Source organism: Anser brachyrhynchus, assembly GCF_964034855.1.
Source record: "Anser brachyrhynchus genome assembly, chromosome: Z".
Taxonomy (NCBI): Eukaryota; Metazoa; Chordata; class Aves; order Anseriformes; family Anatidae; genus Anser; species Anser brachyrhynchus.
The window spans coordinates 19,144,704-19,170,969 of NC_137697.1; the positions used below are offsets into that span (position 1 = coordinate 19,144,704).

A 26,266-nucleotide genomic window follows, 5' to 3' on the forward strand; every position below is an offset into this window, starting at 1 on the left:
AGGAGGTGAGATGCACCTTTCCCAGACCAGCAGTGAGGGACCCCACTCCCTGCGCGCTTGGTGTGTAGCTCCAGCGGTGCTTGGCATGAGCATCTCAGCTCACTGGATGCCCTCCTTTACTTAGAAGCAGAAAGGCATGTTCTTTTACTACATTCTTGCTTATTTCTTATTTTACTGTTTCTGCTTGCCTGGCAACACTTTGAAAGACAGTTGAATAAACAAGTACTTTTCCCATTTCCTTCAGTTTGTAGGGAGGTTTCTTCTGCAAAGCAGTTCAAGCATTGTGTATGGCATTGCAGTGCAGTGAACTGCAAGACAGAATGTGTTCTACTTAATACTTTTTTCATAACTTGTGTAGTTTTTCCCTAGAACAGGGCTTCCTGTTTCTCCAATTTTGCTAAAACTATTTGGACATAGTTGCAGCCATTTCAAATCCTAACCTCAGTTATAGTTTAAAAATGAGTACTGCAAAAACTCACCCATAGAGGGAAGCAAAATACTGTCTTTACAGGTCCTAACTACGGTCTGCTTTTTAAAAATTATCCGTGCTTCAGTTGAAGCCAACAAAGAACATCTGTTGTCTTATTTATAGCTCCTATTTCTAAGAAGTATATTCTGCCGCAGATGAGAAAAGTGCCTGACAGCTCATAATTCATAAAGTTACTGAGGTTTAATCTGATGGAATATTATGTACAGAATTCCTGCCCAGTACAGACAGTATCACTTCCCTTTCAACAGATAATACAAATAGGGCTTTATGAAACATTAAATTAATAGGTGTGAAACATGATTAGCAGTCACTATTAGAAGTATTAAACTATTATGAAGGAATATAGTATTCTACACTGCTGTTGCTTGGTGGTTTTATATTTTCTGCACATTTGTGCAGCTGAGTTTTCCTGAAGCCAGACACAGCCTGTCTTTTCTTTCTTTCTGTCTGAACTTTCATTCTGTTTTGTCTTAGATGATTTTTTAATGATTAATGCAACAGCTCTCTGACAAGTATTGATTTTCTTGTGTCAGAAGGGTAAGGAGACCCCAGATTTCTTTCTGCAGAATTGGTAAATTATAAAATATGACTTCCTATGTCAAATCAAAGTTTTATTCTGTCTAGTTCTGCCATCTACTGTTTATAGATTAGTTTCTTGTACTAATCTGTATGTGCCCTGGGTTGTTTCTTCTTCCAACAGTTGCCCCTTATTCTCTTCAGTGCAGCTGCTGTGACATTATAAAAGGGGATGAAGAGAGGAGTTTGTTCTCCCAGCTCCCCAAACTTCCTGCGTAATCATCATACACACGACTTTTTATCAATCAGATCATTGCTTGCATATATGCACTGATAACCTTGGAAAGTATCTAAGCAAAGTATGTGACTTGTCTCAGTTATAGCGTTGATTTATACAGGTAACTATGTCTTTTTCCACGTATTATGTGTAGCCAGGAAAAAATGAAGTAACATTCAGTTTTTATTCTAACCCTTGTAGATTCAGTGGGTTGGACTATAAATGGCCCGGTCATGATATACATATAATTGTCTTCCTGAAGAAGTGACTGGATGGCCTTATTCTGTTAAGTACCACATATAACAACTTACACACATTTTTTCTACAAGTATCAGTCTGAAATGCTCTTTTTCAAGCTTATAAGGGGTGTTTGTCGGTACCTACCTCACACTTGGGTTTCTGTAAATTCTGGCTTTGTGATTGATCAGTGTGTAGGGATCGATTGAAGTTCAGAAGGTCATGTTGGTAAGAATTCTAGCAGTTATCTTTTGGAATAAACCCCTTCAAAAAATTCTTGTCCCCCTACATGTCTGATGTAGAATCACAGAAGAAATATGAATGCTTTAAAAAGTGACTGAAATCCAAAAGCATATTAACAGAGTATCGTTTATCCAGGAGTTAATTGTTACCATTGAGATGCCCTAGAAAAGGCTTTCTGCTTTATTTGAGTGTTTATCCATTGCAGGTGAAGGAAAAAGAGGACTGACCACTGACATGGTAAACTGTTTTTCCTGTACAGCTCTGTATTTTCACTGAGGCTAATATCTTCAACATACCATTAGCAGAGAACGTCTGAATTAAGTTGTCACTGTCTTCTAGCATATAGTCAACACCTGCTGACAAATGAAGAAGTAAACCGGGCTGGCTGCGTATTATAGAAGAATTTTCTGACGGGGTTTTAGAATCAGCAGTATTTCCATCAAGCTTCCCAGTTGTAATTCAGTCACATAAGGTCACCAGCAGACACTATTTCTCCATTCCTTTTCAGAGCTTTGAGATCATTCGTACAGTAATAAATTTTGACTCGCAGACATTTTTCAGCCTACATTAAGATGGGCTTCTTGTGAGGCTGAAGGCTGATAGCATTAGTGGGACAGACCTTTTCTTTTTCTAGTACTGAGATAATCTTCGCCTCTCTTCATTTCTCTTGGATCTAGTCTCCTCTATCAGCCACGGCTTCTGTGGTATTCTGAGTTCACAGAGTCTGCCTGATTGACGACATCTGATAAAAATAAAAGACAAGTAATAGTAGACAGACTTACTAAACCACTCATAATGATGTGTCAAATTCACTGAAGTTTAAAATTCTTTCATATTTTCCCATTAATATTTTTGAAATATTTCTAATTAAATGAGTACTGGAAAAGGTGGTTGAGCACTCCTGCCATTTTCAGTGGTGTTTTCAGCCCCTAGGAGAATTTAACTGCAGTCAAACCTGAATCATCCTGGGTCAGAAGGGGCATGAGGAGAGGTCTTTTATTCTTCCAACAGTTGCAGCAGAATTTACTGTCTATTGCCGTGCTTGATTTATCTATGACACACAATGACATAAACTTCTTTGTCTTCACTCTCACCTTCTTGCCTTTCATCCCTGTCCAGTCAAAACCTTTTGCTAATAACAGGTGGGCAGTTCTAAATACTGTATTTGTTTCTTCTTTTGGTAAATGTCATTAAGCTCTCAAAAATTACAGGTGCCAAGGCAAGGTTACTGTCCTCAGAGTGAATTTCTCTGTGGTATTTATTTGTAATGCCAGACTAGTCTTTTTCTGTCTTGCTTGAACTGAAAGCACAGATCCCTTATACTTGTTCTACCAAGCGTTTCTACAAAAACTGCTGCTTCGTAAGACTATAGCAAAACATACAAGGGGCCATGAAATGCTCCCACACTAAAAGTTATGGGTTTTGTGTCAGTCAGGCTGATTTCGTTCCCTGATGGGCTGTGAGGTTCACGAAACCTTTCGTCCCGTGTTGCTGGAGGTGGGTGCTGAGGGGCAGAGAAGGCCAAGTGAGGCCCTGTCTGGAGCAGCCACTACCAAAGTCTGTGAGAAGCACCAGCCCACTCGACCAACCCTGCAGAGGCACCCTTGGTGCTTCCCAGTGTTACAGGACCTGCACTCTGGTTTCCACAGACGGGGCTTTTGATGAGAGCCCTTAACACACTGCTGTCTCTCCGCCCTGGGGACTGCTAGGAGGAAGGACACACGGTACACCAAGTACACCAGGCTGCCTTAATGCATTTCACTGCCTGAACTGTTCTGCAGCAATGCCAGGTTGCCAGGATCCTCACTGAAATTCAGGTTCTCTTTCAGGGAAGATGGCTGATGGCAGGAAAAGTGGAGTACTTTTCCTATACATGGTACTCAGTGCTGGTTAAAGCATTCATGTTTGGACATATTGAATGACTTTCAGACATGGATATGTGAAAATCTTATGACTGCATACTTCACTATGTAGGTGGATACACACATAAAGAATGTATCTGCACACACATAAGCCAGTTATGATCATCTTAAGACCTGTGCTGTCAAATATTATGCTTTTATGTACAGCTGCGTTGTCATCAAATGCAGTATGTATAAACAATTTTAAATGCCATTTCTGGAAAAAGAAGGCAGTGCACGGAGTAATCTTGATTCAAAGTTAAATTCAAGTAATGTTAGTATATAGTTCTGTAAAATATCCAGAAATTGAAGTACCTTCCATGGTTTGTGCTGTTATATTTTAAGTTACATTCTTTTTTTTTTTTTTTAATGTATTCATTTTCATTCCTCTTCCAACAGTAACGAAAGATTTGGCTCAGAAACTCCTGAAGCCAAATTCCAGCTTTAAATTTCCACTTGTCGTTGCCAGGTACTAACTCTAAAATATCTCTTTTTACTGAGAACCCTTCCAAAAGGTGCAGCTGTGGGCTGGTTTCATCTTGCACTTTGTAGCTGTGTTGGCAACCCTTGAACGTAAGGTATGCTCTCATCTCCCACACGTTGCGGCTGCCTTAGTGCTGTTCAGGCCTGTCTGTATCAGGGAGAGTGAAGAGTTCACAGATTGGAGAGAACCCTGGCTTGTGGTTCCTCTCATTGGTTCTCACTGTGGCAAGGTAAAAATAGAGCTAGTGGAAAATCCAGCTTTTATCATGTGTCATCAGAAGCTTCCTTACTATCTGGAGACCTACTACCAGGCTTGTGACTAGAAAGAAGACACGAAAACTGTATGACAGCTTTTTAGAATCTTATTATTTTGGAGACAGTGGGATTTAAAAAAAAATAAAGCACAGGATTTTGGGGGAAAAAATGATTGCTCTAAGTGAAAAACTGATACTGGATTGTAGTAAAGGGATCTACAAAGTTGCTCAGATTCTTAAGACTGGATTTGGTTCTCCAAACCTCTGTGCTGCGCTACAGCATGCTTCAAAGCAAAAGATACTTTTGAAATCAGGTACTAAATGAAGGTTGCATGACGGATTTTATCATCTTTCCTCTTTTACTAAAAGTGACCTATCTGAAAAGTTTTCCTCTGGAAATATCTTAATATGCATGCTATATTTTCTTCTAGAACATCTAACCTAGAATTAGGACTTCTTTAAGGATGCCTTGTATTCTGGCTACAGGATTCAAACTGTTTTTCCAAAACTAGCTGTAGTTTTCTTCAGGTTAGCCTCTGCCATTTCTTATCATGATTTTGAAAATGAAGAGCACTTCCCAAATTTGGCTCTCTTTTGTGTAGATGTTGCAAACTGGCTTCAGTTCTGCAAATACTGCTATGTCCTTTTTTCTAACAGATGTGTGTTTTGTGAGATCTTCAGCTTAAAATGGACATAATTGTCTGTTCTATGCAAAAGCTGTGGAATTTAAAGTACAAGACAATATGATGCTGTAATGTAATTGTATGGGAAATGACAGCAATGAGTAGGAAATACTAGAATATGTGGGGGGTTAAGTAATATTAATTTCTTAATATCTCCTCCATGCTTATAAAGTGAGAATTTATTCAATGTTGTTGAGCACTATAACTGTATTGTTTAGATGTATTGTTCTGTCATTACTGTGCTGAAGGTAACTTTTTTTTTTTTACTCCTACTCTGTGTGTATGTTCATGTGTCTTTTTGCTATTGAGCTTGTACTCACTGATGTATTCTTAGCATTAACAGAGAGGTGAATATCCTGGATTTTTAGTCAAATTCATAAGTATTCTATAGCTTATGTATTTATGGAGTAGATTTTCATTATTATTTTAAAGGCTCTCTTCATACCTAAAAGTTCAGCAATGTCTCTGATGGATAAAAATTTCTACTTTTGGAGAATTGGCATGGGATACAGGGAAGAAGAGAAGAAATCAGAAATCATGATTTCTATTTTTATATTTTATTACTATTTTTAATATTTTTCCAGTGTAGGAAATACTTAATTTTGACCAATGCAATGTTTGCTCTATGTGCACATGTTCTGTAGACTTATTGTAGATTTTACATAATGGTAAAGGTAAGTACTTCTGAAAGCTTTTCATTATCATCATCTAAGAATATTATTGATCTAAGGATACTGTAAAACAAAGAGATTCAGTAACAGATTAGGAAAGAAATTCAGTTAAGCTAAGACCCTCTTTAAAGTGTAGATGAAAAGCATGGAGATGCAGAGGTATTCTCTGTTTAAGTAATCTGGTTAAGGTCTACATCCACCTCATTCTTTATGTCCCATGGGGACAAACTGTGTTCTGTAGTCTTTCTTCACTCTGCAGTGTCTTCCCATGAACTGAAATCTTCCCTTGACATTAGATTCTCCCTTTTTGTTTTCTTGGATTTTACTTCAGTGTTTAAGCTTTGTTTATCAGTCATAACTCATCCATCCTGTACAAAAATCTAAATCTAGTGGGAAATAGAATTATTTTTCTAAATACACCTTGTTTATAGCCATTTGCTGTGTATCCCCTGCCATCTTTTCAAGGCACATATTGGTTAGTGTGAGAAAGCATAGTCTTCTCTGCTGCCTGAAACGATGGATAACACCTGAATAGTGTCTGTCAGACTGACTTCGCTCTATCTCTTTCTCCCTGTTCATCTCTCCTTTTCTTGCTCAATTTCAGTTTAGACAGAACTGCTGCCTCCAGCTGGAGTTATGTTATCTTTGTTCAGAGATGATGCAATTTCTCTGATTTTACTTAAGAAGGAGTAAGGTAACTGGCTATCTAAGGGAGCAGAAAATTATTTTCATAATTAAAAATACATAAACTCTGTTCATAAAATCCGCACTTGGTTTGATACCATGTAAGGGATACATTTTATGTCCTTAGCTTTCTGTGACGCTATTAGTATGTCATACTTGGAGTGTTTTTGTAGAATACCCATTGATACAATTCTGATCTAGTAATTCATTTATTGTTTCAGTAGATTTGCCCTTGCTATAAGATAGATTCATAGTTTGGGGTTGAAAAGAATTACTTGATCTCGGTTTTACAAATCATATGGCCTTTATTTCAGCATGACTCAGCAGAGGCTGCTTGGACTGTAAAGTCTTGCATTTGAACCCAACTTGGGTTTGATGAAGCAGACATGATGTTAAGCTAAACGATGTGTTCCAAAAGGCACCTGGAAGTGGTTTAACGATGTGAAGAGATAAAGAAATCCATGCCTCCATGAGTAGTCTGTTCTACATTAATAACTACACTTGGAGATCTGCGGGTCAGCTTCACCTATAGAATACACACTTCATTTTTATGTGGGTTTTAATTGCAGGGTTATTCTAAGTCCACCATCTGACAAAACTTTAGAGTTTATGTCAACTCATTTGCATTTTTCTTCTATGATGCCATCAAGGAAGGAAGTAATGTGTTTTTTTTTTTAATAAAACCTATCCACTAAAAGGTATGCAGACAGCTGTTAGTTACAGTGCAGCCTTTTATTGTTTTATCATAAGAATCTCATATCAAGTTTTTCTCTACTTTGCCCAAGATTTGTCCAATTTAACTAGTGTGTAGTCATCAGGGTCATCTTACTTGTCTTTTCAGGGTACAGGTAGAGCATTAGAACTCCTTTGATCCCCAGGAATTGTTCTAATGTTCCAGGAGTCGTGAAAAAGTAACATCAGCAGGCCAGAAATCTGCTGAGGTGGGACTCCTGAATGCTCATTTTCTGGGCATCGTAAGTTAAGCTGTTTAAACTAGCAGATATTTTTCTGATGTCCTTTTCAGTTATGAATGGACTGGAAAGTATTTCATCATTATACTATCATAATTCTGATTCCTTTTGGAAGTAGCATGTCTCAGTGTACCAGTACGCTCTACTTCTACTTCTAGTTTGTAAATATTATGTAAATTTTCTTTCATTCTTCTATTTTCTTCACTTCCAGACTACTTCTGTAACTTACTTCCTGTCTTTTGCATTTCTAAATTGTTCGCATGTTTAAAAAAGATGTGTCTTTGATGCTTCCAAACTAGGGTAAGATCTCAGCCAGAATTGCCTGCTGTCTCAGTTGTGGTGTATTTAATTTTTTGCTTATCTAAAAAAATTTCAGTAAAAACTCTGTATTCATATTCTCCTATTGTTTCTTCTTTTTTTTTTCCTCCTATTTAATTATTATAACAATTCAGTTCAGTTTCAGGCTTCTAGAAATATGTTGTGTTCGTGTGCATACACACATAGGTGTATGTGTGTTTAAATATTGTTCTCAGTCTGTCCATGATGAGTTTAATTGTCCAGAGATCACCATCACGTAGGCAATTGGCAACTTTTACTTCAGTGATTAAGCTTTGTTTATTAATCATAACCCATCGAAGAATGCCAGATGTTTCTGGCAGCTGTTTAATGATATCTTTATGTAAATGTTTTTGCTTTCCAGGAATTCACCGGGGCGTCTCTAAAAGTTGAAAATATTCTTTTGGTTAAAATTATGCATTTAGAGATAGATCATCCCTTACTTCATAGAGCCAGAACATTCATTTGTATGTTGTCCTAGTGAAGAAACCGCGTTGCATGAAAACTGACTTTATGCAGAATCAGTATGCAGGTTTATTTGAATCGGCAAAATGTTTCTTTCTGATTAGACTACTACTTATTCTTAACTGGTCATTATAGAAAAGAAAATTCCTGCTTCAATAAAACTATGCTGTTAATACCATTAAGCTTGAAAAATGAAATATATATATATATATATGTATGTATATATATATATATACACACACATATACAGGTATCATTTAGCTTTTGTACGAATATGAACTATTCGTTTCTACTGCTATTTCATGCTTTTGCATGTTTACCTAGTGGATCAGCAGCTCCCAAATGGTGATGTTTTTAGCTCCCTCATCTGGTGCACAGTGGATGTAAATGCTTCAGGAACAAAATGTTTTTCTTTTATTTCCTGCATTATATTTCTGTCCTTCCATAGGTGGCAAACTTTTATTATATTTTCTTTTCCTGTGTAATATTGAGGGTGATTCTAGCACTGATTGAAATCTCTAAAAGAAAATGCTGTAAAAATACAGTCGTCATCATTTTTTACAGCTTTCTGGTAAATTGTGGAGTGTTCTCATTTAGGCCTGACAAGTGGGATGTTTGCACAGTCTTTTACAGCTGATAAGACGAATGTGTTCCGTGCTTAAAAATTAACAGGTTTCATTATGCGTCATTATTTTCATAAATAGAAGTTGAATTCAGCTGTACCTTGGCTTATTTTTCTTTTTTTTTTTCTTTTACAGCTTTTTCGCTTCCAGATCTCACAGAGCAGTTTTCACCTCCTGATGTTGCTCCACCAATCCTCATCAAGATAGTGGAGACAATTGAAAAGAAAGGTAGGCTGAAGAGTGATCTACTAAGGCTTTTTGTTACTTGCGTGAGCCAGACACATTATGGGGCATATACAGACATTTTCTCTCACCAGTGACGTACCTCTTTATACACGGTGAGGTTTCAGGCTCTACAAATAGTCAACAGCAGCCTAAGACTTGCCTGTTCCATACTGTCTGTCTCGGCTAACTACATAGGGTGGCAAAAGTTGAGCATGCTTTTAAGTCTCAGTTAAGTCTTTGGTATTAATTTGGATATGTCAGAACTTTTATCATGTCCATGTCCCATTCCTGCAGTGGCATGACTCAGGCTTCTTACTTCTACCTACCTAAAAGACCTAGTGTTTTGAGGAGTATATTATACATTCATGTAGAGTGTAAAGGAAGATCTGGCTCCCATGCTGCTCCTGCAGGCTATTTTCTTCCCTTGGGATATGTGCCTCTGTTTCCTAGTCCTGGCCTTCTGTGGTCATCTTGTGGAGCATTATACCGAGAATGGCGGGCTGTTGGGATCTCTGAGCTTCAACGTCCAGCTCTGTCTGCAGATCCAGCAGTTAGCATGTATAAAGAACTGTTTTAGAGCCTTGAAAAGCAATCATATTCAGTAGGAGGGTGGTGGTGGGAGAATGTTGCTAATTTATACTGTCAGCACTTATTTGAAGAAAACAGAAGTATGTTGTCTCATGGCAACAGTCACTGGAATATTTATGTATCCCATCGATTTTGTTTTGAAGGTCTGGAGTGCTCAACTTTGTATGTAACACAAGGCTCAAGCAGCTCAGCAGAATTAAGACAAATTCTTGAATGTGGTAAGTACAGCTCTCTTCCTTAAAGCACTAGATGGATTTTGTGGTCACACTGATACCATTTTCTTTGGTCCCCTACTCAGCTTATGTATGACCTGATTCTGGATAATATAATACTAAACAGACAAATATCAGTTAAAAAAAAAAGGCTTAGTAAAGTTTACACTTTCTATGAAAAGTATTTTTTTGCTTTTGCGGGTTGTCTTTTTTTCATTGTATGGTTCTTTTCCCAAGAATAGTTATTTTAATCATTTCTTGACCACTTGGTTATTCAAGGACTAAAAGTCTAGCTGTGCAGAAAAAAAAGCGGGGGGGTATTGGGGTTGTTTGTTTGTTTTAAGAGGCAAGGGAAAGATACACTATTCCTGTAAGGCTAGAGGTTAATATTTTGTAAACAAATGGCCAATTGTTTACATGCAGTTCTGTGCATGCTTTTTTTTTTTTTTTTTGGTGCAGTGAGAGGCAATAGCTGAATGTTTCTTGACTGGTACGGAGATGATGCTGGAAGGGAAATCGAGAGAATTGATCTGATGTTGCTGCAGTAGTCTGGGTTCTCAGGCTTTGGACAGTAAAATGCAGTTACACCACTAACACCACATACCCATTCAACTTCTCTGAAATACACTTACTTCTCTTTTGGTATTATTTTTTTTTTATGCCAGAATATACTGGCATGACACAAGTCAGTTGCACTGTGAGAGATGAGGAGCTATTGTAGCAGGAGTGCTTGACCATGCCTTTGCAAGCTGGGGTGCAATGTGTGTTGTGAGCTTCCTCTTGCATGAAAGAGCACAAAAATACAAGAGCTAGGAAATGAAACTGGCTACATGCCGTATTGCCAAACGGACTAAGCAAGCAACTCATGCTGTAAATTAGCTCTCGTCAGTTTTAGTAATTACAACTATTAGTAAAATGAACAAGAGATGATACTATGAGTTGACCATTCCTTCAAATCAAAAGAGCATCTAGTCTTCTACTGATTGTGGTGGGAGAGAAGAAGTACATGCATGAAAGCAGAGACAGGAGATATGCATGCGGTGCTAGCTGCCTAAGCCTTATTTTTACCATTCTAATTATATTATTTACAGCAACAAAATGAGTACATTTCTTAATTTATCTGGATCCCTTATTAAGCATTGAAACTAATGTGTACCTTTTATGAAAGGTTTGTCTATCTCCTAAGATCAAAAACTTGTGGTTTACATGTATTCTTTAAAATGTAATTAGGTTTGAGGAAGGGAAATCAGGACTTTACCCTTCAGTAACACAGTCTCTTTCTCTGTTCTCTTTAACATACTATCAAAGCCTTCCAGGACAGAGCCAGTGTAGTAGGTGTCCAGATACATAGATACAAGCAGACCTGATCTCCTCTGCCTGCTCTCTTGATCTAGCAGTGTGTAGTTCAGCTTTGTTTCCAAACCGTGAACAGAATTAATGTGCTGTTCTGCTTATGGTTAAAATGCTCTGCATATTAATTTGGATAACTGCCTGGTAGCTTCAACACAATGCTACTTAGCTCCAAAATCAAAACTGATTTGCATCTGGCCAGCTCAGCAGACAGAATAGTTAAGATCTGTTTATGACTTTACACCCAAAGAGTTGCAGAGTACCACAAGTTTATTTTTACTCATGTATTCATTATAATAATTTGGGATGTACTTCAGAGAATGGGTCAACACTGAGAGAATCAGGACTTAACTTGAATTATGAAATAAACATCCTGTGAGCAACAGAACTATTGAAAACTGTTTTGTAGAAATTTGTGGTTGGATTCTCTGATGCTTCATTGCTTTTGTGGAATTTGTAGCCACGCTACAAGTTTTTCCATCATAATTTTCTCAAGTGGATTCTTTGGTGTCTGACAAAGATTGAGCTCCTACTGCAAGCTTTCCTTTGGGGAAAACAAGAAGGGTAAGGAGGAGCACTAAGCATTTCACTACTCTCTCTCGGATGTCTTTTTTTACAGTATGTGTAGACACACAGTGTAACTGTGTCCTCTACCTTCCTGTTCAGTTTGGTTTAAGCTGGCCAAATAGGTTCAAGAGTTATTTTACAGGGGACTTGGCTACTCTGGAAAGTCAATCAGCACTGGTATATTTAAATTCTTGTACCAAACATGCATCTTTTTGTAAACATTTGGGACTTTACTGCACCAGATTTTCATGTTTTAGGAGGAAAGCCAATCTTGCTCACATTAAGCATTTCTGTGTTTTCCTGTTTTTATTTTTGCTGCTGATATTCCTTGCTTCAGTGCTAAGAATTAGTGGTACTCTCAGACCTTAGCTCAAGTCATAACTATGCTGGAAGGATACCAGGTTTTACAAGATAAATCCCAACTTATGGTGCACCAAGTTTTGCACGTGTATATTTGTTTCCACTTACTCACATAAATATTTACAGACATGGGGCCCCAAGTTGTTAATCAAGCTTCCAGTCATAATAGAAGGAGCTGCCAGCAGAGAACTTGCATTTGAGCAAAGCCTTGATTAATACTTACTTCTTACACAAAATATTTACAGGTAAAACAGAGACCTGTTAAAAATATTCTGATGATTCCACAACATTGCCAACATCCAGCAAGTCACTGCCATTATTATGAGTTCAGCCCTGCACTGTATATGACAGAAGGCTACACAAGCTGTGATAGTCATTCAGTTCATCGGATGCCAAAGGCCTGGACACAGTGTTGAGCACTGTATATTCTTTATGTCAAAGATGCATATTGGTGTCTTCCATTATATCTTTTGAGTTGTTCACCATAAACCAGATATTAATTAGCAGTTTTGGCTTGGTATAAAGAGTTCATATCACAAGCCTGTACATTTCTTCCAATTTCTAATGTATAAAAAGTATGTTGCTCTTTCCCTTTAGATGCCTCTTCATTGGATTTAGAGACTTTTGATGTACACACTTTATCAGATGCTCTCAAGAGATATCTTCTGGACCTGCCAAATCCCATCATTCCAGCAGCTGTTTACAGTGACATGATTTCTGTAGCTCAAGGTATGAACACCAAATTATTTCAAATGTCAAACAAAGGAGCTTTTGTTAGGATTGAGAGCACCCAGTGATCCAGCTGTCCCCCATAGAACATGGAAGATTCTGAACAACCTGGCAGAATCTCAGAAAAAAATAGATACCTTCATTGCTTTTGGTGGAAGCTGTTCCAGTTCAGATCTAGACATGCATTATTTACTTATCCATTTAAGTTAACATAATGCAAAGTATAGGGATAGCCCTGTTCTCTGCATTTTAGGAGGTAGAATGACTATAGAAAAACTGGGGGGGAAAAATCAAGGACTTATCTGTGTGCAGAAAGCTAATTTTTAACTTTTTATCAGTGCTGACAAAGTAAACGTATTAGAGGTCATGGTGTTCTGCAGTGTGTTGGGAGTTAACAGATTATGAAGTGACAAATGCAGGCGTGTAAGATTCATCATCCATAGTGGTCGTTTCAAACAAGCACAACTTACAGGCTTTCCGCTCGTGGGCCTTGTATTCTGTTATATGTCCCAGGACAGGATATTGCTACTGGTAACCTTCAAAGTTAGAGCAGCACCTGTGAGACTTATCTTGTGCATCTCAGAATTACCCAATCATGTGTGACGCTAAACACAAGACAGACTTCTACCAGCACACTCTGAACACATTGTGGTTTTTACCAAAATGCATATCTGTTTCCATTTGACTTTTAAATACTTGTTCTTTACTTTTCCCTGAGCATTTCACTTTTTTCAAAAGAAGAAACAAGTCTTGCAGCACTCATGAAGGACAAAATTTTTATTATTTTTCTGTAAAATTGACGCTTGCAAGGGTCATATATAGTTACATTTTACTTGTTAAATATTCTTGTTCTGATATCAAGAGCCTTTTATCTGTTTGCTTGCAGAAGTCCAGAGCTCAGAGGAATATGCTCAGTTGCTGAAGAAACTCATCAGATCTCCAAATATACCTCCCCAGTATTGGCTCACACTCCAATATTTGCTCAAACATTTCCTCAGACTTTGTCAAGCCTCCAGCAAAAACCTCCTGAATGCAAGGTCTCTAGCTGAAATTTTCAGCCCTCTGCTTTTCAAATTCCAGATAGCAAGGTACGTGGGACATCTTTATTATATTCTGTATTGTAAACTTGGGTTAACTACATACGAAAACAAGTTTAATGAATTAATTTTCTGGCCTGACTTCCCATGTGGAGGGCATTATTGTATTTTTTTTCCAATTCTTTTGAATAACACTAATGTAAACTTCTGTATTTTTCCTGTTTCTTACTGTCTAATCCATCTCTTGCAGCTCTGATAATACTGAACACCACGTAAAGATCCTAGAGGTTTTAATCACAAGTGAATGGAATGAGAGACAACCTGTACCAGGTAAAAATTCCTAATTTTAAAAGTTTTATGGTGTTATTTTCTTTAATATTTAAGTTTGTATTTAAGGACAGTAAATGTTCATTGTTTTTCTTTTTAATGAAACAATGCAAAAGTAGATAATTACAAAACCAAGTTATTTATATTTTCCATAGTGAGGTGCAACATTTGTTTTATAAGAAACTGTCTTTTTTATTAAAATCAGTTTAGTATCCATGGTTTCTACAGCCTCATGGTATTCCTTTCTTTTTCGTTAAAAAATAGGAATTTTTGTAAACCAGTAAAATGTGTATCATACAGTGGTAGGGGTGGGAGGAGTATATTCTGAAGATTTTAGTTAACTGCCACTCTACTCCCAGACAAATTTTCTTGAACTACAATACCCCATAGAGATCATCTGAAAAAATCGAGATTTTCCCCTTTACTTACATATATTTATTATTTTAATCCAGAGACTCAAAAGATTTATTAATCAGTATCAATAAACTGTGCAGAAAATATTAAAACCCCATTCAAGAAAATTAGTTTACACTTATTTTGATTCCGTGAGTTAGCATCTAATTTAGTTAACGAACAGTAAAACACACCTCTAACTTATGCAAAAATCCCTGTTTTTAAATCAAATATTTGGTAGGAGGAAGGCAGAGTTGCTTTCTGTGTGAAAAGGAAATTATTAATGCAGGGGGACTTTGTATGTTAGCTTGAGGTAATTCATTTTACAGCTTATTAACAAAGAATATCTAAGCAAAGGATGGGGCCATAGTGAATAGAACCCTGGGCATGTTATAGCTCTCCCACCTCTATTGACAGTACAAGGTAAAGTTCATGGCAGTAAGATTTGTAGGGCTGCTTATGTTTTGAAGAGCTAGAACACAGCAGCAGAAAAACAGCAACAGAACAACAAAAAAAAGCATTATCACTGGTATTTCTGGTAGGTTCATTATATAAGCCCCTTCATCAACTAATGAAGGTTAATTTTAAGTGGCTAAAACAAAGACTTCTGTTCCTACTGCTGTGATTGAAAGGTTTTTCCAACCTTCCTAGCTCTGTTAGGAACCTTTGCCTAACAGTTAGTGTACATGTATTTTCAGCTAATTTATAGTTCCTTGGTTTTCTTCAATTTTCTCAAAATAGTTAAGGAGGCATTTCTAGAAACACAGTGTATTTCCCTTCCTAATGTTTCATAACAACCAGCAGAGTCCAAACTTTTAACAACTACTTGTCTTACCTTATTAAGCAGCAAATAACTGCTTATTGTTAAAGAATGAGTGTATCTTTGCCGTGTGTTACAAGCCTTAAAAAGCAAAATACACTGTTGAAACCTCTATATTCTACAGAGTTTGATAACAGCATTTTTTGAAATGATGTGTTTGCAAATGCTTCAGGATATGTAAATTTACATGGCTTGAGGCACCGGTTGGGTGGGGCATTACAAAGATGGGGTCAATAGTGAGAGTTTCTTAAGTTGCACTTAAGAGATCACTTAGTTGCATATAGCTCTGAGTTGCTTCCTATGAGGAAAATATAAAAGTGAAAGGTGTTGATGTTAGAACTACTAATGAGGACACGAAGTGTAGTCATCCTGAGAGTATCGTTAGAGTACTTGAAGAAATGTGGCTGTATCAATCAGATTTATAGGGTTTGACATTTCATTAACCATTAAAATCATGACACTGCATTAATCATTAAAAGCAAATATTTGTTTTTAATATTTCATCTGAATTAATAAATGTTTTGTAATACAATTGTCTATTTTGAGGATCCTTCTGGGATTTTTTATATAATCTGTTACAAAAATAGATCTTATGCGTGAGTTTCACAGTCCATCCCCGGCAATGAAATGTTTTTAGTAGAACATTTGCATATCTATAAATACACTGAAAAAAAATTACAAATTTTCAAACTTTGTGGTTAGCTCGTCTCTGCTCTTAGACCTCTAAAGTGCTCAAATACTTGTCAAAATTTGAATCTTTATAGAATGCTACATAAATCTACAGTATTGGGACACGAGCCTATGTTCAACACCTTAATTGTTCAGTGACCTGAACATCTGAAATGCTCTGTTTTTTATAGTTCTTATAGAGGATTATAAGATGTATTTTTCAAAATTATCAGCTTCAAGATTATTGACTGCAGCGTCTTGAATTTCCATTGTAATAAACGAAGATGCTTAGGAAAGAGATTTTTTTTTCATGTAAGTGTTCTGAGAATGATGATCTGTAATAGAATTTGAGAAATACAGAAGTTAAGAGGTTTTAAACAGAAACAATCTTGTTGAAAATGGTGTAATGATGATTGGGCAATTACAGGTAAACCGATGTAGCCAGGTTTCTTTTATTTTTCACAGACTGAAGTGATAGCATCCTCCTTTATTTTTTTCTTTTTCTTTTTTCTTTTCTTTTTTCTTTTTCTTCCTGTTATTCTTAGGCCTGCATGAAAACATTCAGTCTAAAATGAATTGTGCGTGAAGTTCTAGTGGTGTCTTAAGCAGTGAATAGGTACATTATATGCAAGGCTGGAGATGTCTGAATAGGGAAGAGACTTTTGCACAGCTGCGGGCCTTTTTCTTATCACATCACTCACTTATTATCCTTCTTGCCTCAACACAATAGAAAGTATGTAGATTGGACCAGCATCTTAAATTGGACATGTTATAGTTACTAACGTGGTGCTATGCACGCCATAGCACAAAAGCAGGAGTTAATGTTAGGCCATTACTTGATTTTTATTTTTTTTTTTCTATTGGACAAACCTGGACTGATATTTTTTTTTTGTTCCCTGTCACAATGTTCATCACAAACTCTGTATTTTTTTTGTGAATTACAATAACATTAAGCACTCTGCAAAAGTTAAAACACCAAAGTTAAAATACATGCCATTATTATGTGTGCAGTATATGAAGACATGGTAGGGTTGCAGGCATGGCATGCTGACCAGCCAGTGCCCGGATGGTCAGCTAGCCAGCAAGCTACCCTCTGGTTGGCAGAGACAGGTAGGTTGATGGGAGATGAGCTGGGGGTTCTGGGGGAGAGCATGGGGTGATCAGGGTCCTGCTGGGGTGGAGGGATGCTGAGGAATCTGCAGGGGCTGTTAGGAGCTGCTTGCTGTCTGGTACACATGAATTGGAGCCGGTAATGGCCTGCATGCCTACTGACCTCGAGCTGCTTTGTCCAGACTGCCTGTCCCCTTTTATTGATGTAAAATACTGCAGGTTTTAAGCGTGAAGAAGTAGGTTTTACTACTTGCTTTGTCACAGGTAAGAGGTGAGGTAATGAGACCACCTAACGGCTCACTTGCCAGGATGCAATCCTGGCAGCACTGCCAAAAAGCTGGCACTTTGCTTTCAGATAAACAAAATACCAGCAAGCTTGGCAGCACAATAACCAGAGCAGGGGAGTATCAAGGCTGGTCCTGCTCCTCTGGAATTTTGTCTCAAAGCTGCCCTGGCCTGTGGTGGTCAGGCTTAGCCCATAGTCTTGTCTGTAGCATCTCGGGGCTCAGTGGAGGAGGATGTGCAAATGCTATCTATTGCCAGAACCTTTCTTCATCGTGTCAGGACTTTTCTGCATCATACCACAGGCTTGGCTGAGCTGTTGGCAGTGCGAAGTGTGTTTTGGAGTGTGTGCAAGGCAGTCCATCCGTGGGAGAACTGATTTCACACTGGCTATTGCGCATTGGCTCCTCACCCGGCAGAGGGCTCCCCTTCTAAGCTAATAAAAGTCAGGCTTCATACTTGGTCTAGCGGACAGCAAAATGTATCGTTAATTGTCAGCCCTAGCTGTTCTGAATTCTTGCTTTAGACTTTGACAGTGGAGCATACGCTAATTTTCTCACTACCAAGTTGAAAGTATTTGGTTAAATGTGTGGGATAATCAGAATTGTTTACATATTAATACGTGTGCACATGTATATTTGTATGTAAGTACATATAGAGTTGTGGAATCTGATCAGTTCTCCTTCTGCTTCATACATTTTGTAGAAACAAATTTCTTTACTGATAGAAGAACACTGCTTAAGAGTGCAAAAAGTAGTACGCTGCTGCCTTTCTGTAAATGCAAATCTATACATTCAATGGGTACAGTTCAAGTTGCTGAAATTTAAATGTAGATAAAAGTTAAAGTGGTGCAGTTATGTGAAAATGCAGGTGTGTGGATGTCGGGATCTAATTTTTTTTGACAAAACACATGATTCTTTCTGCAGGATGATTAGGCACTCATTTTTGCACAAGGCACTGGGATAAAAAAAAGAAATGGACTTAGGAACAAAGTCTTATCTTTCATCTCTGCCTGTGTAACTGTGTGTTTTGAAATGATAACCAATTAAGTGACCCCGGCTTTGGGATGTCTTATCTTCTTTGAGAATATGCATCTGTGCTGCGGTCCTATAAACCAAAAAAAAAAAAAAAATGTTATTAAGCCCATTTGTAGCTTTTAACAGTAAATAGGAGGTGTATCAGTTACTGTCAGAAGTTAGATTTTACCTCTTCTCTTGCTGCGTGCTGTCATGAGTTCAGAAACACAGGGTTACTGTCTCTATTTGAAGTAGGCTATACGTTTATGATTGTGCTACTTTAAATTATATATAGACCTGACAATTGTTCAGGTAGGCAAAGGCTAAGACTAGGAAAGTGAGGGATTTCTATTAGGTGAAGCTAATCCATCAATTGCAAAACATCAAAATTGTACTGAAGATATTTGGGATTTCATTGTGAACTACAAGTGGCTTTCGGTAGGTGTGCTATTTTGTAGCATGTGGGGATTTTGCTAGGTGGAGTGTTTGGGGGTGAAACTTCAGTGCTGTTTGACTGCCATAAGGAGCATGAGCTGAGCTCAAGGACCCCTGGTACCAGCAGTGCTCACTGTTACCAACAAGTGGGAAGAAAATATTAATCCCCTTCACTCCTTTCTCTGAATTTGTGGTCTTGTAGTCTGCTTGTCCTTTCACTTTGGATTTATTTCCTTGTAAAACTATAGCTGGCAAAGAAATTAACTTCTGTAGGCAAAGGGAAGCAGTCTTTTGCTGTTCCATTCCTTTAGCAAGTCAGATTTAAGGCAAGGAAAATATATTTCACCTAGGCTGCTTCCTCCCTGGACAGTCACTTTTCCCACCTGCCTGTGGGAAATGAACAAACCTGGCATACTGGCAAACACTGTGAATATGGACAGGTATTTTCTCTACTGTTTTCAGGATATGGGTAAAATGCTTCATGGCCTCATTCTAGGGGTCTTCAAGCAACACATGTATTTGTAATCCAGTGTAGGAGGTGATGCTGTATTTGCAAGCAGGCTATTTTGCTTGCACAGGGCTGATCTGAGAGATGCAGCTCTTTTCAAGCAAGATTTTGAATCTCTCTTTTTTTTTTTTTCTGCAGAAAGTTAGCCACTTCCTGTATTTAGCTGTTCTTGGTGCTTTTCTTGACTTTAAAACTGTATTCACCATCCAGTTACACTGAATATTTTAAGGCCGCTTACAATGGTCTTCTCATTTACTTAGCTAAAATGAGAAAGTTAGCCTTGCATTGGCCATTTGTTGGCTGTTGACAACTTTTACTTTGAATCTGCCTCCCCCTCCCCCACTAGAAATCCCTGGCTCAGCAAATATTTGAACCTGCCCAAGTTAATCATGAAACTGAGATCTTTATCTCTGAGAGACGTGCAAGCTACCGAGGGTGGTGTTTTTTTTTTTTTTTTTACAGTACTAAAGTCAGGTTCACTTTTTAATGATGAACCAGAGTAAGTGGATACCTTCTGCACAGCACAGAGCTGTAAGCAGTTAAGAAGAGAGAGAAGGCTGGGGTTTTCTCATTACACATTGCAGCTTTTTAGAGATTTTTGTGGAACGTTGGTTGGAAAGCAGAGTCTTCTTTTTTCAGAATTATCTTTTGCTTAGTTGTTTCAGAGAAGCTTCCTAGTAAAAGAAGTTTTTTTTTGTTTGTTTGTTTTTTGTTTTTGTTTCTTAAAGATTTTTATAAGAGAAAGCCAATTAATTTTTCAGGTTATTGGATTGTGTTTTCAGGCTGTATTACAAGGGCGAGCGTTTGCGATGCATAATGTACAAAGTAAGTGATTTTGAATTTCTCTTGAGTTTTTGGGTTTTCTTCGTCACCTTGTGGAGGTATTTCGCTATAACCGATTAGCAGGTAGAGGTTTCACGGTCTTAAAATAGGTGAGTGAAGGTCAAGTGCCTGCAGATTACTCAGGGAGTGGGGAATTGCCTATCTGCCGCCTGTCTTTTCCTGCCTGCAAGCTAGGCTAGTCCGTACTGAGCACTAACCTGGTTATACGAGCACGGGCAGCCCAGAACTCAGCCACCACTGAAACCCAGGAGAAGTAATTTCTCCTGAAAGACCTTATTCAACAGAATAAAAAAATCTTACTGATCCCACATTAGACCTAAATGCAGCGATATAGTCTTGGTAGGAAATCTTTATAACCTAATTTAAATAATTACCTTGGCAACTCAACTGTTTAGGTAGCAGGTGGGCTAAACCTCCAAGCTCAGTGTTTGGACTTGTGTCTGGGATGAGTTCAAGTATCCTGTTACATTTTGGAAATGGAAGGAATCTTTGGAGCATGTCTACCTAAACAGGGAGGGGAGTCTATTTCAAAATGAATTTCAGCTTGTTAATATAGAGAGCAAACTGGCGTGTATTTTTTTTGTTAACTGTTGGTTCTCCAGACATGTTCGTATATGTTAGTGCTCGTCTAATGGGATGAGCTGGTGAGTAGCACGGGGAGGGTAGATACGTGTGAAATATTTGGGATGGGTATAAACTGTGTTAATTTTTTAATGGGTGTTTGTGAGATAGAGCACACTTCAGCTGCACCAGGATTCCTCCTGATGTAGGCACAGATAGTTGCTACAGTTACTCTTTGTTGTGGTTATTTTTGGTATCTGGTTTTCTGCCCCCATAGATTATAGTGAGTATAAAGCGTTTAGATTGCTTTACATAGCATTCTGCTCTGGAATCAATAGTCTGTTCTGTGCATGCTTCTTCCAAGAGGTCTGAGAGCGGTGCAGCCAGTGATGGGGGGGCTTAGAGAGACGGTTTCCGAATAGTACAAGTATGCTGGTGGCATAAAGTCAAGTTCAGAAGAAGACACTGACAAGGACTCTTGTTTTTAAAAACAATTAACTTGATAAATATCTTGATGAGAGCAGGGTAGAGAAACTGTGAAAAGGCAGACTAAATCTCATGTCCTGACAGACTGGCTTTTTATGTTCAGCAAAATCATTTTTCAAGATCTTGCTCAGTTTTGACTTTCTTGCATGGTACAGGAAAGTCTGATGAATGTAAGACTACAATATTTGATTTTTAGATTTCAAAATGAGTTAATCCAGATCAATTGGAATTGTATTTTATTACAGAATGAAAGAGGGGGGCGGCATCTCTGCAGTAAGCACAATTTATATAATAATATTATGTATATCAGATCTGTGTGCGTATTAAAATACAGAAATCTGTACCATTTAAAAACCTAATCCATATTTCATTATGTGGATAAATAATGTATGTATGTAATGTATGTAGCCTAAGTATGTATGTGTGTAATGGGTATATAATGGCTATGCTCTTTTTCTCTTCTGCGTCTTTAACATGCACACAAGCCTTTTAAAGCTTTTTTGGTGGTAAACTACAGGCATCTGAGTAGGAGAATGAATCTGAGAAGTGACCTACCTCTCTGCAAAGGGAGCTGCACTGTGTGTGAGCATGCATGTGTTGTGTGTGCGTGTGTGTAAGAGCTACGTGCTGCAGCATATCAGCCTTTTGTCATCCTGCCAGGATTGGACTGTACCATGCTGCAAAGTCAGGAAAATGAAATGGAAATAAGGGTGCACAAGGAGAGCCTGCTCAGGCTTTTTGCTTGTAAAACCAGGTTTATATTGCTATTCTGCTAAATGCAGGCTCTTTCTGAAACTGAAATTGTTCTAAGATTAATGTAGAACAAAATGATGAAACAGGAGTGGTCTGGTGACATTATTTTGACATGATTGGCTGAGGATTATGATGTAATAGGTTACAGTGCAGCCCCTTATAGGTTTTAAAATGAATTCCAAGACACCATTACAAAGAGAGCCTGACTCTTTTCTTGTATCTGAGCTTACTCAGTGAAACTCATACAAATGTACAATACTGTTTGGAATATGGAAGAACTGGATATAGAATATCCTAAGACAGATATAAATTGTGGCACAGACTTGATGTTTTACATAGAAATGGATCCACCAGGTAAAACTGCAGTCTTATTATGGAAGACTTAATTCCTCTTGGTCTTTACGATAGCTGATGAAAAATACTTAATGGATATATAGGATTTATTTACTTTGTCATTGATACGAATTAGAATTAAATTGTGTTTTTGTGCATGGTTATAGCAATTAGAATCATAACCTGTAGAAATACCTGTCTGCTTACTTAAATGTTTTTTTTTTACTGAATTGACCTGTTTCTCTTTTTTTTCTGTCATATGTAGTTCTATCTCTGCTATTATATCGTTAAAAAATATCATTTCTTTTATTTTGCTATTTTGCTGTCATCCACACTGTAGCTAAAAAGAGATGCTGTAATAACACTTATGTTTCCTGAATCAGTGGTTACTATTCAATGGTTTGGATTGCTTTAGGAAAAACAGATTTTAAAATCTAACAGTATTAACTGCATACCGGATATCACATCATTTTTTTCATAGTATATAAAAATATTATGCTATCTTTATATTCACTGCAGCTTTAAAAATATTGTATTTTGTAGCTGGTCATAATATACATACAGGGATGTTCATAAGGAATGTTATACTTACTAGAGAACTAAAGAGCTGGGTTGATTTTCAATCCTGATCTCAATGTAGTCCCCCTTTCTAGTAAGTCAGGAGTGCTGCAGTATCTTCCTCTGGCACCCACTGGCATACGTATGCAGCTTTGACATTGAGAAAAGGGGATGTGTTTTTTATCAGTCCTTGCATTTGGAAGACAATTTATTCTGTAGAATACTAAGATTAACACAAAGGATATTTGGGTCACAGATGGGTTTCTTGAAGTGTTTTTTTTTTTTTTTCAAATGATTGCACAGAATGCAGAGCATCATGGAAAGCTAATTCTTGTATTAAAACGTACAGTATTGCTGTGGGTTTGCATCTTTTATTACTCAGCTAATAGGTGAGAAAACAGCAATATTAGTGTAAGATCATCACATGGGAGAAAACAAAATGAAATCTTACATGTTTTATTATTTATAGTTAGCTGAAGATAGTTGAAGAAGGTAAAAGCAAACTTTAGATTTCTTTTTTCCAAATGCTTTCCTCACAGGGAGAGGAGATGAGTAAAGTGTTATATTTTGCTTAAAATATACTATTGCAAGACTAACGTACTTTTTTGAAGCAGTACATCCTTCTTGTTGAATTGTATTTTTTTCAGTAAAATTCTTGATTCCTTATTTAAATACTGTCAGAGGTGGAAAACACTGTTTTGTAACTATTCCTTTTTTTTCTCATTCATGTAGTAATGTGTGATTTCAAGGAATATATGGTCATGTTTTCAATGAGTTATAATCAACTTTTTCTCCCTTTATCTGCAGCACTGCCTCCTAAGCCACCGAAACCTAATACTGTAACTAACAACGGCATGAATAACAACATGTCATTACAAGATGCTGAATGGTACTGGGGAGATATCTCAAGGTAAAACATCTCAAGACATGTATTTCTCATGTTTGACTTTATATTCTTGCTCTGTTTTTCTCTGTATGTATTCTGCTTAAGTATAGAAAAATTATGGCTCTAAGAGCCATTTTTAGGATATTTTCCAACAGAAACATATCACAGTTGGTTTTATTCCATACATGACTAAAAAGTTAGTTGCAGTCCATTAGAATGTAATATGTGAAATGATTTGGTGATTGTTCTGTTGTTTTAAGGCAGCTGTATGAAATGCTAGCATGAAATACTAGTATGAAAAGACAACACCAAGAAATAGGTTTTTTTTTTTCTTGTCTTTCATCCAGATCCTCAACTGTAGGCACAACAGTTAACAAGCCAGACTAACAAGTGCTATGTATTAGCAACATTTTAAATGTACTATATATAGGTACATTAGACCAGGACTGGCTGCTCCAATTGTGCAGGCTTGTATGAACAAGCAGAAGACCTCTGCATGAATATAATTTTGTTCCAGCAGTGAGGGGACATAGAATATACCATTTTTGTATCCCAGTTGTTCTCTAGTAATTCTAAATAAGCTATTAAATAACTGTGTTTATTTATGTGGAGATCAAGAAGGCTTACAAAAAAAAGTTATTTTAAAACAAGAATTTAGAGCACGGTGAAAGGATAAATGAGTGAGAAGAAGCTGAAATGATTAGTTACTTTTGCTTTCATTTTAGAGAAGAAGTGAATGAGAAGCTTCGAGACACTGCAGATGGTACCTTTTTGGTACGAGATGCTTCAACCAAAATGCATGGGGACTACACGCTTACACTAAGGTAAGACAGTTACAGCAGGTCTGTAATACCTTAAGTAAAATGCAATACTGCCTTTAAAATACCACGTTCTTTCGGAAATAGTAGTAGAAGTACGCCTAACTTTTCAACAAACTTTACTTGCAGGAAAGGAGGAAATAACAAATTAATCAAAATATTTCACCGAGATGGGAAATACGGCTTTTCTGACCCGTTAACTTTCAACTCTGTGGTTGAGCTAATAAACCACTACAGGAATGAATCTCTAGCCCAGTACAATCCTAAACTGGATGTAAAATTACTGTATCCAGTGTCTAAGTACCAGCAGGTAATTCAGTCTATTTTCTTTGTGTTCCACTTAATTACAAAGAAATTATCGCAGACTGGGGGGACATTTATTACAAAGAATTTCAGCTCTGTTAATATTTGAAAAAATAAAGTGGGTATAAAAGTGGATATTTTTGTTTAAAACCAACAGCATAAATTGCATATAAATAATTAAAACTTTAAATACTGCAGAAGCATTATTAGGAAATAAATTTAAGTTACTAAATACCCCACTCAGTGCTGATGAAATATATCATTTTTATTATAAAGCTGCACACTTGCAATGGAAAATTGCTTTTTATTATTTAGTTTTATTTTGACTTGCATATTGTGCATATAATATATCATACCTCTGTATTGATAAAAGAGATGTCACTTTTACCATATAAATATCTGGGCATTTTTAAGCAGTCTGGAAATCTGTGCAATGTATTGTTGTTTTGTTTTTTTTTTTACCAAATATCTTTTCTTCTGTTCACCATCCCAGGATCAAGTGGTAAAAGAGGACAGCATTGAAGCAGTGGGGAAGAAATTACATGAATATAATACCCAGTTCCAAGAAAAAAGCCGAGAATATGACCGACTCTATGAAGACTACACAAGAACATCTCAGGTAAAATAGATTTGAAACCAAAAGGGGAATGGAAGTCTAATGTGGATTTAGAAGACTGTTATTTAAATTCATGTTGCTATTTTCTTCCTTCCTCCTCCTCCCTTCCACCATGACTACAATTGCCCAAAAGAGGAAAACGTACCTTATGTGCTTGCTCAGTATAGTGGAATTGCTTACTCATGTTTTAACAGTCACCACCTACAACCTAACTCTGTGCTCAAGACCGACACGCACATCCAAAGCAAGCACCTTGATTTACAAACACATCTGCATACTGGCCTCATCAGGGCTAGTAATACTAGTAATACTTTAATACTAGTTTTGGAAAGGTCTGGTTTCACTGATGCAGAGTGGAGTGATGACATGTAGATACCCTGCAGGGATGAAAAGCTCCCACTGTCCTTCTTTCATCTTATCCAATTATTAGCCAAGTCTTGAGGTTTTGGTGAATTTGTGCCGTTTTACACCCCTAGAATCAAGACTGCTCCTTAAAGTAAACAGAAAATATGCCTGAAAGTAACTGAAGAAAGGTGGAGGTGTGCAGGCAATTTGAACTTAATTGTTTCAAAGACTTAGCCCTGGACTAGCCATGCAGGGGCAGGAAGATGGACTAAATGACCTCTGGAGACCAGTCCACCCCAGTA

General features: G+C 37.3%; 1 protein-coding gene across 3 annotated transcripts in view; it reads left to right on the forward strand.

The window, feature by feature from the left end:
• The window catches only part of PIK3R1 (phosphoinositide-3-kinase regulatory subunit 1), a 58,922-nt gene that overhangs the window by 24,002 nt on the left and 8,654 nt on the right, over nucleotides 1-26,266 (forward strand). The window contains exons 3-11 of one of the 3 annotated variants that reach the window (XM_080573107.1): nucleotides 8,970-9,062; nucleotides 9,791-9,865; nucleotides 12,734-12,865; nucleotides 13,752-13,953; nucleotides 14,153-14,232; nucleotides 23,804-23,906; nucleotides 24,608-24,706; nucleotides 24,830-25,010; nucleotides 25,497-25,622. In XM_080573107.1, the coding sequence (XP_080429233.1) occupies nucleotides 8,970-9,062; nucleotides 9,791-9,865; nucleotides 12,734-12,865; nucleotides 13,752-13,953; nucleotides 14,153-14,232; nucleotides 23,804-23,906; nucleotides 24,608-24,706; nucleotides 24,830-25,010; nucleotides 25,497-25,622 (1,091 nt within the window). Of the gene's footprint in view, nucleotides 1-8,969; nucleotides 9,063-9,790; nucleotides 9,866-12,733; nucleotides 12,866-13,751; nucleotides 13,954-14,152; nucleotides 14,233-17,324; nucleotides 20,288-20,328; nucleotides 22,460-23,803; nucleotides 23,907-24,607; nucleotides 24,707-24,829; nucleotides 25,011-25,496; nucleotides 25,623-26,266 lie in introns of those variants that run through there. The other 2 variants (XM_080573109.1, XM_080573108.1) reach the window with 2 other exon arrangements.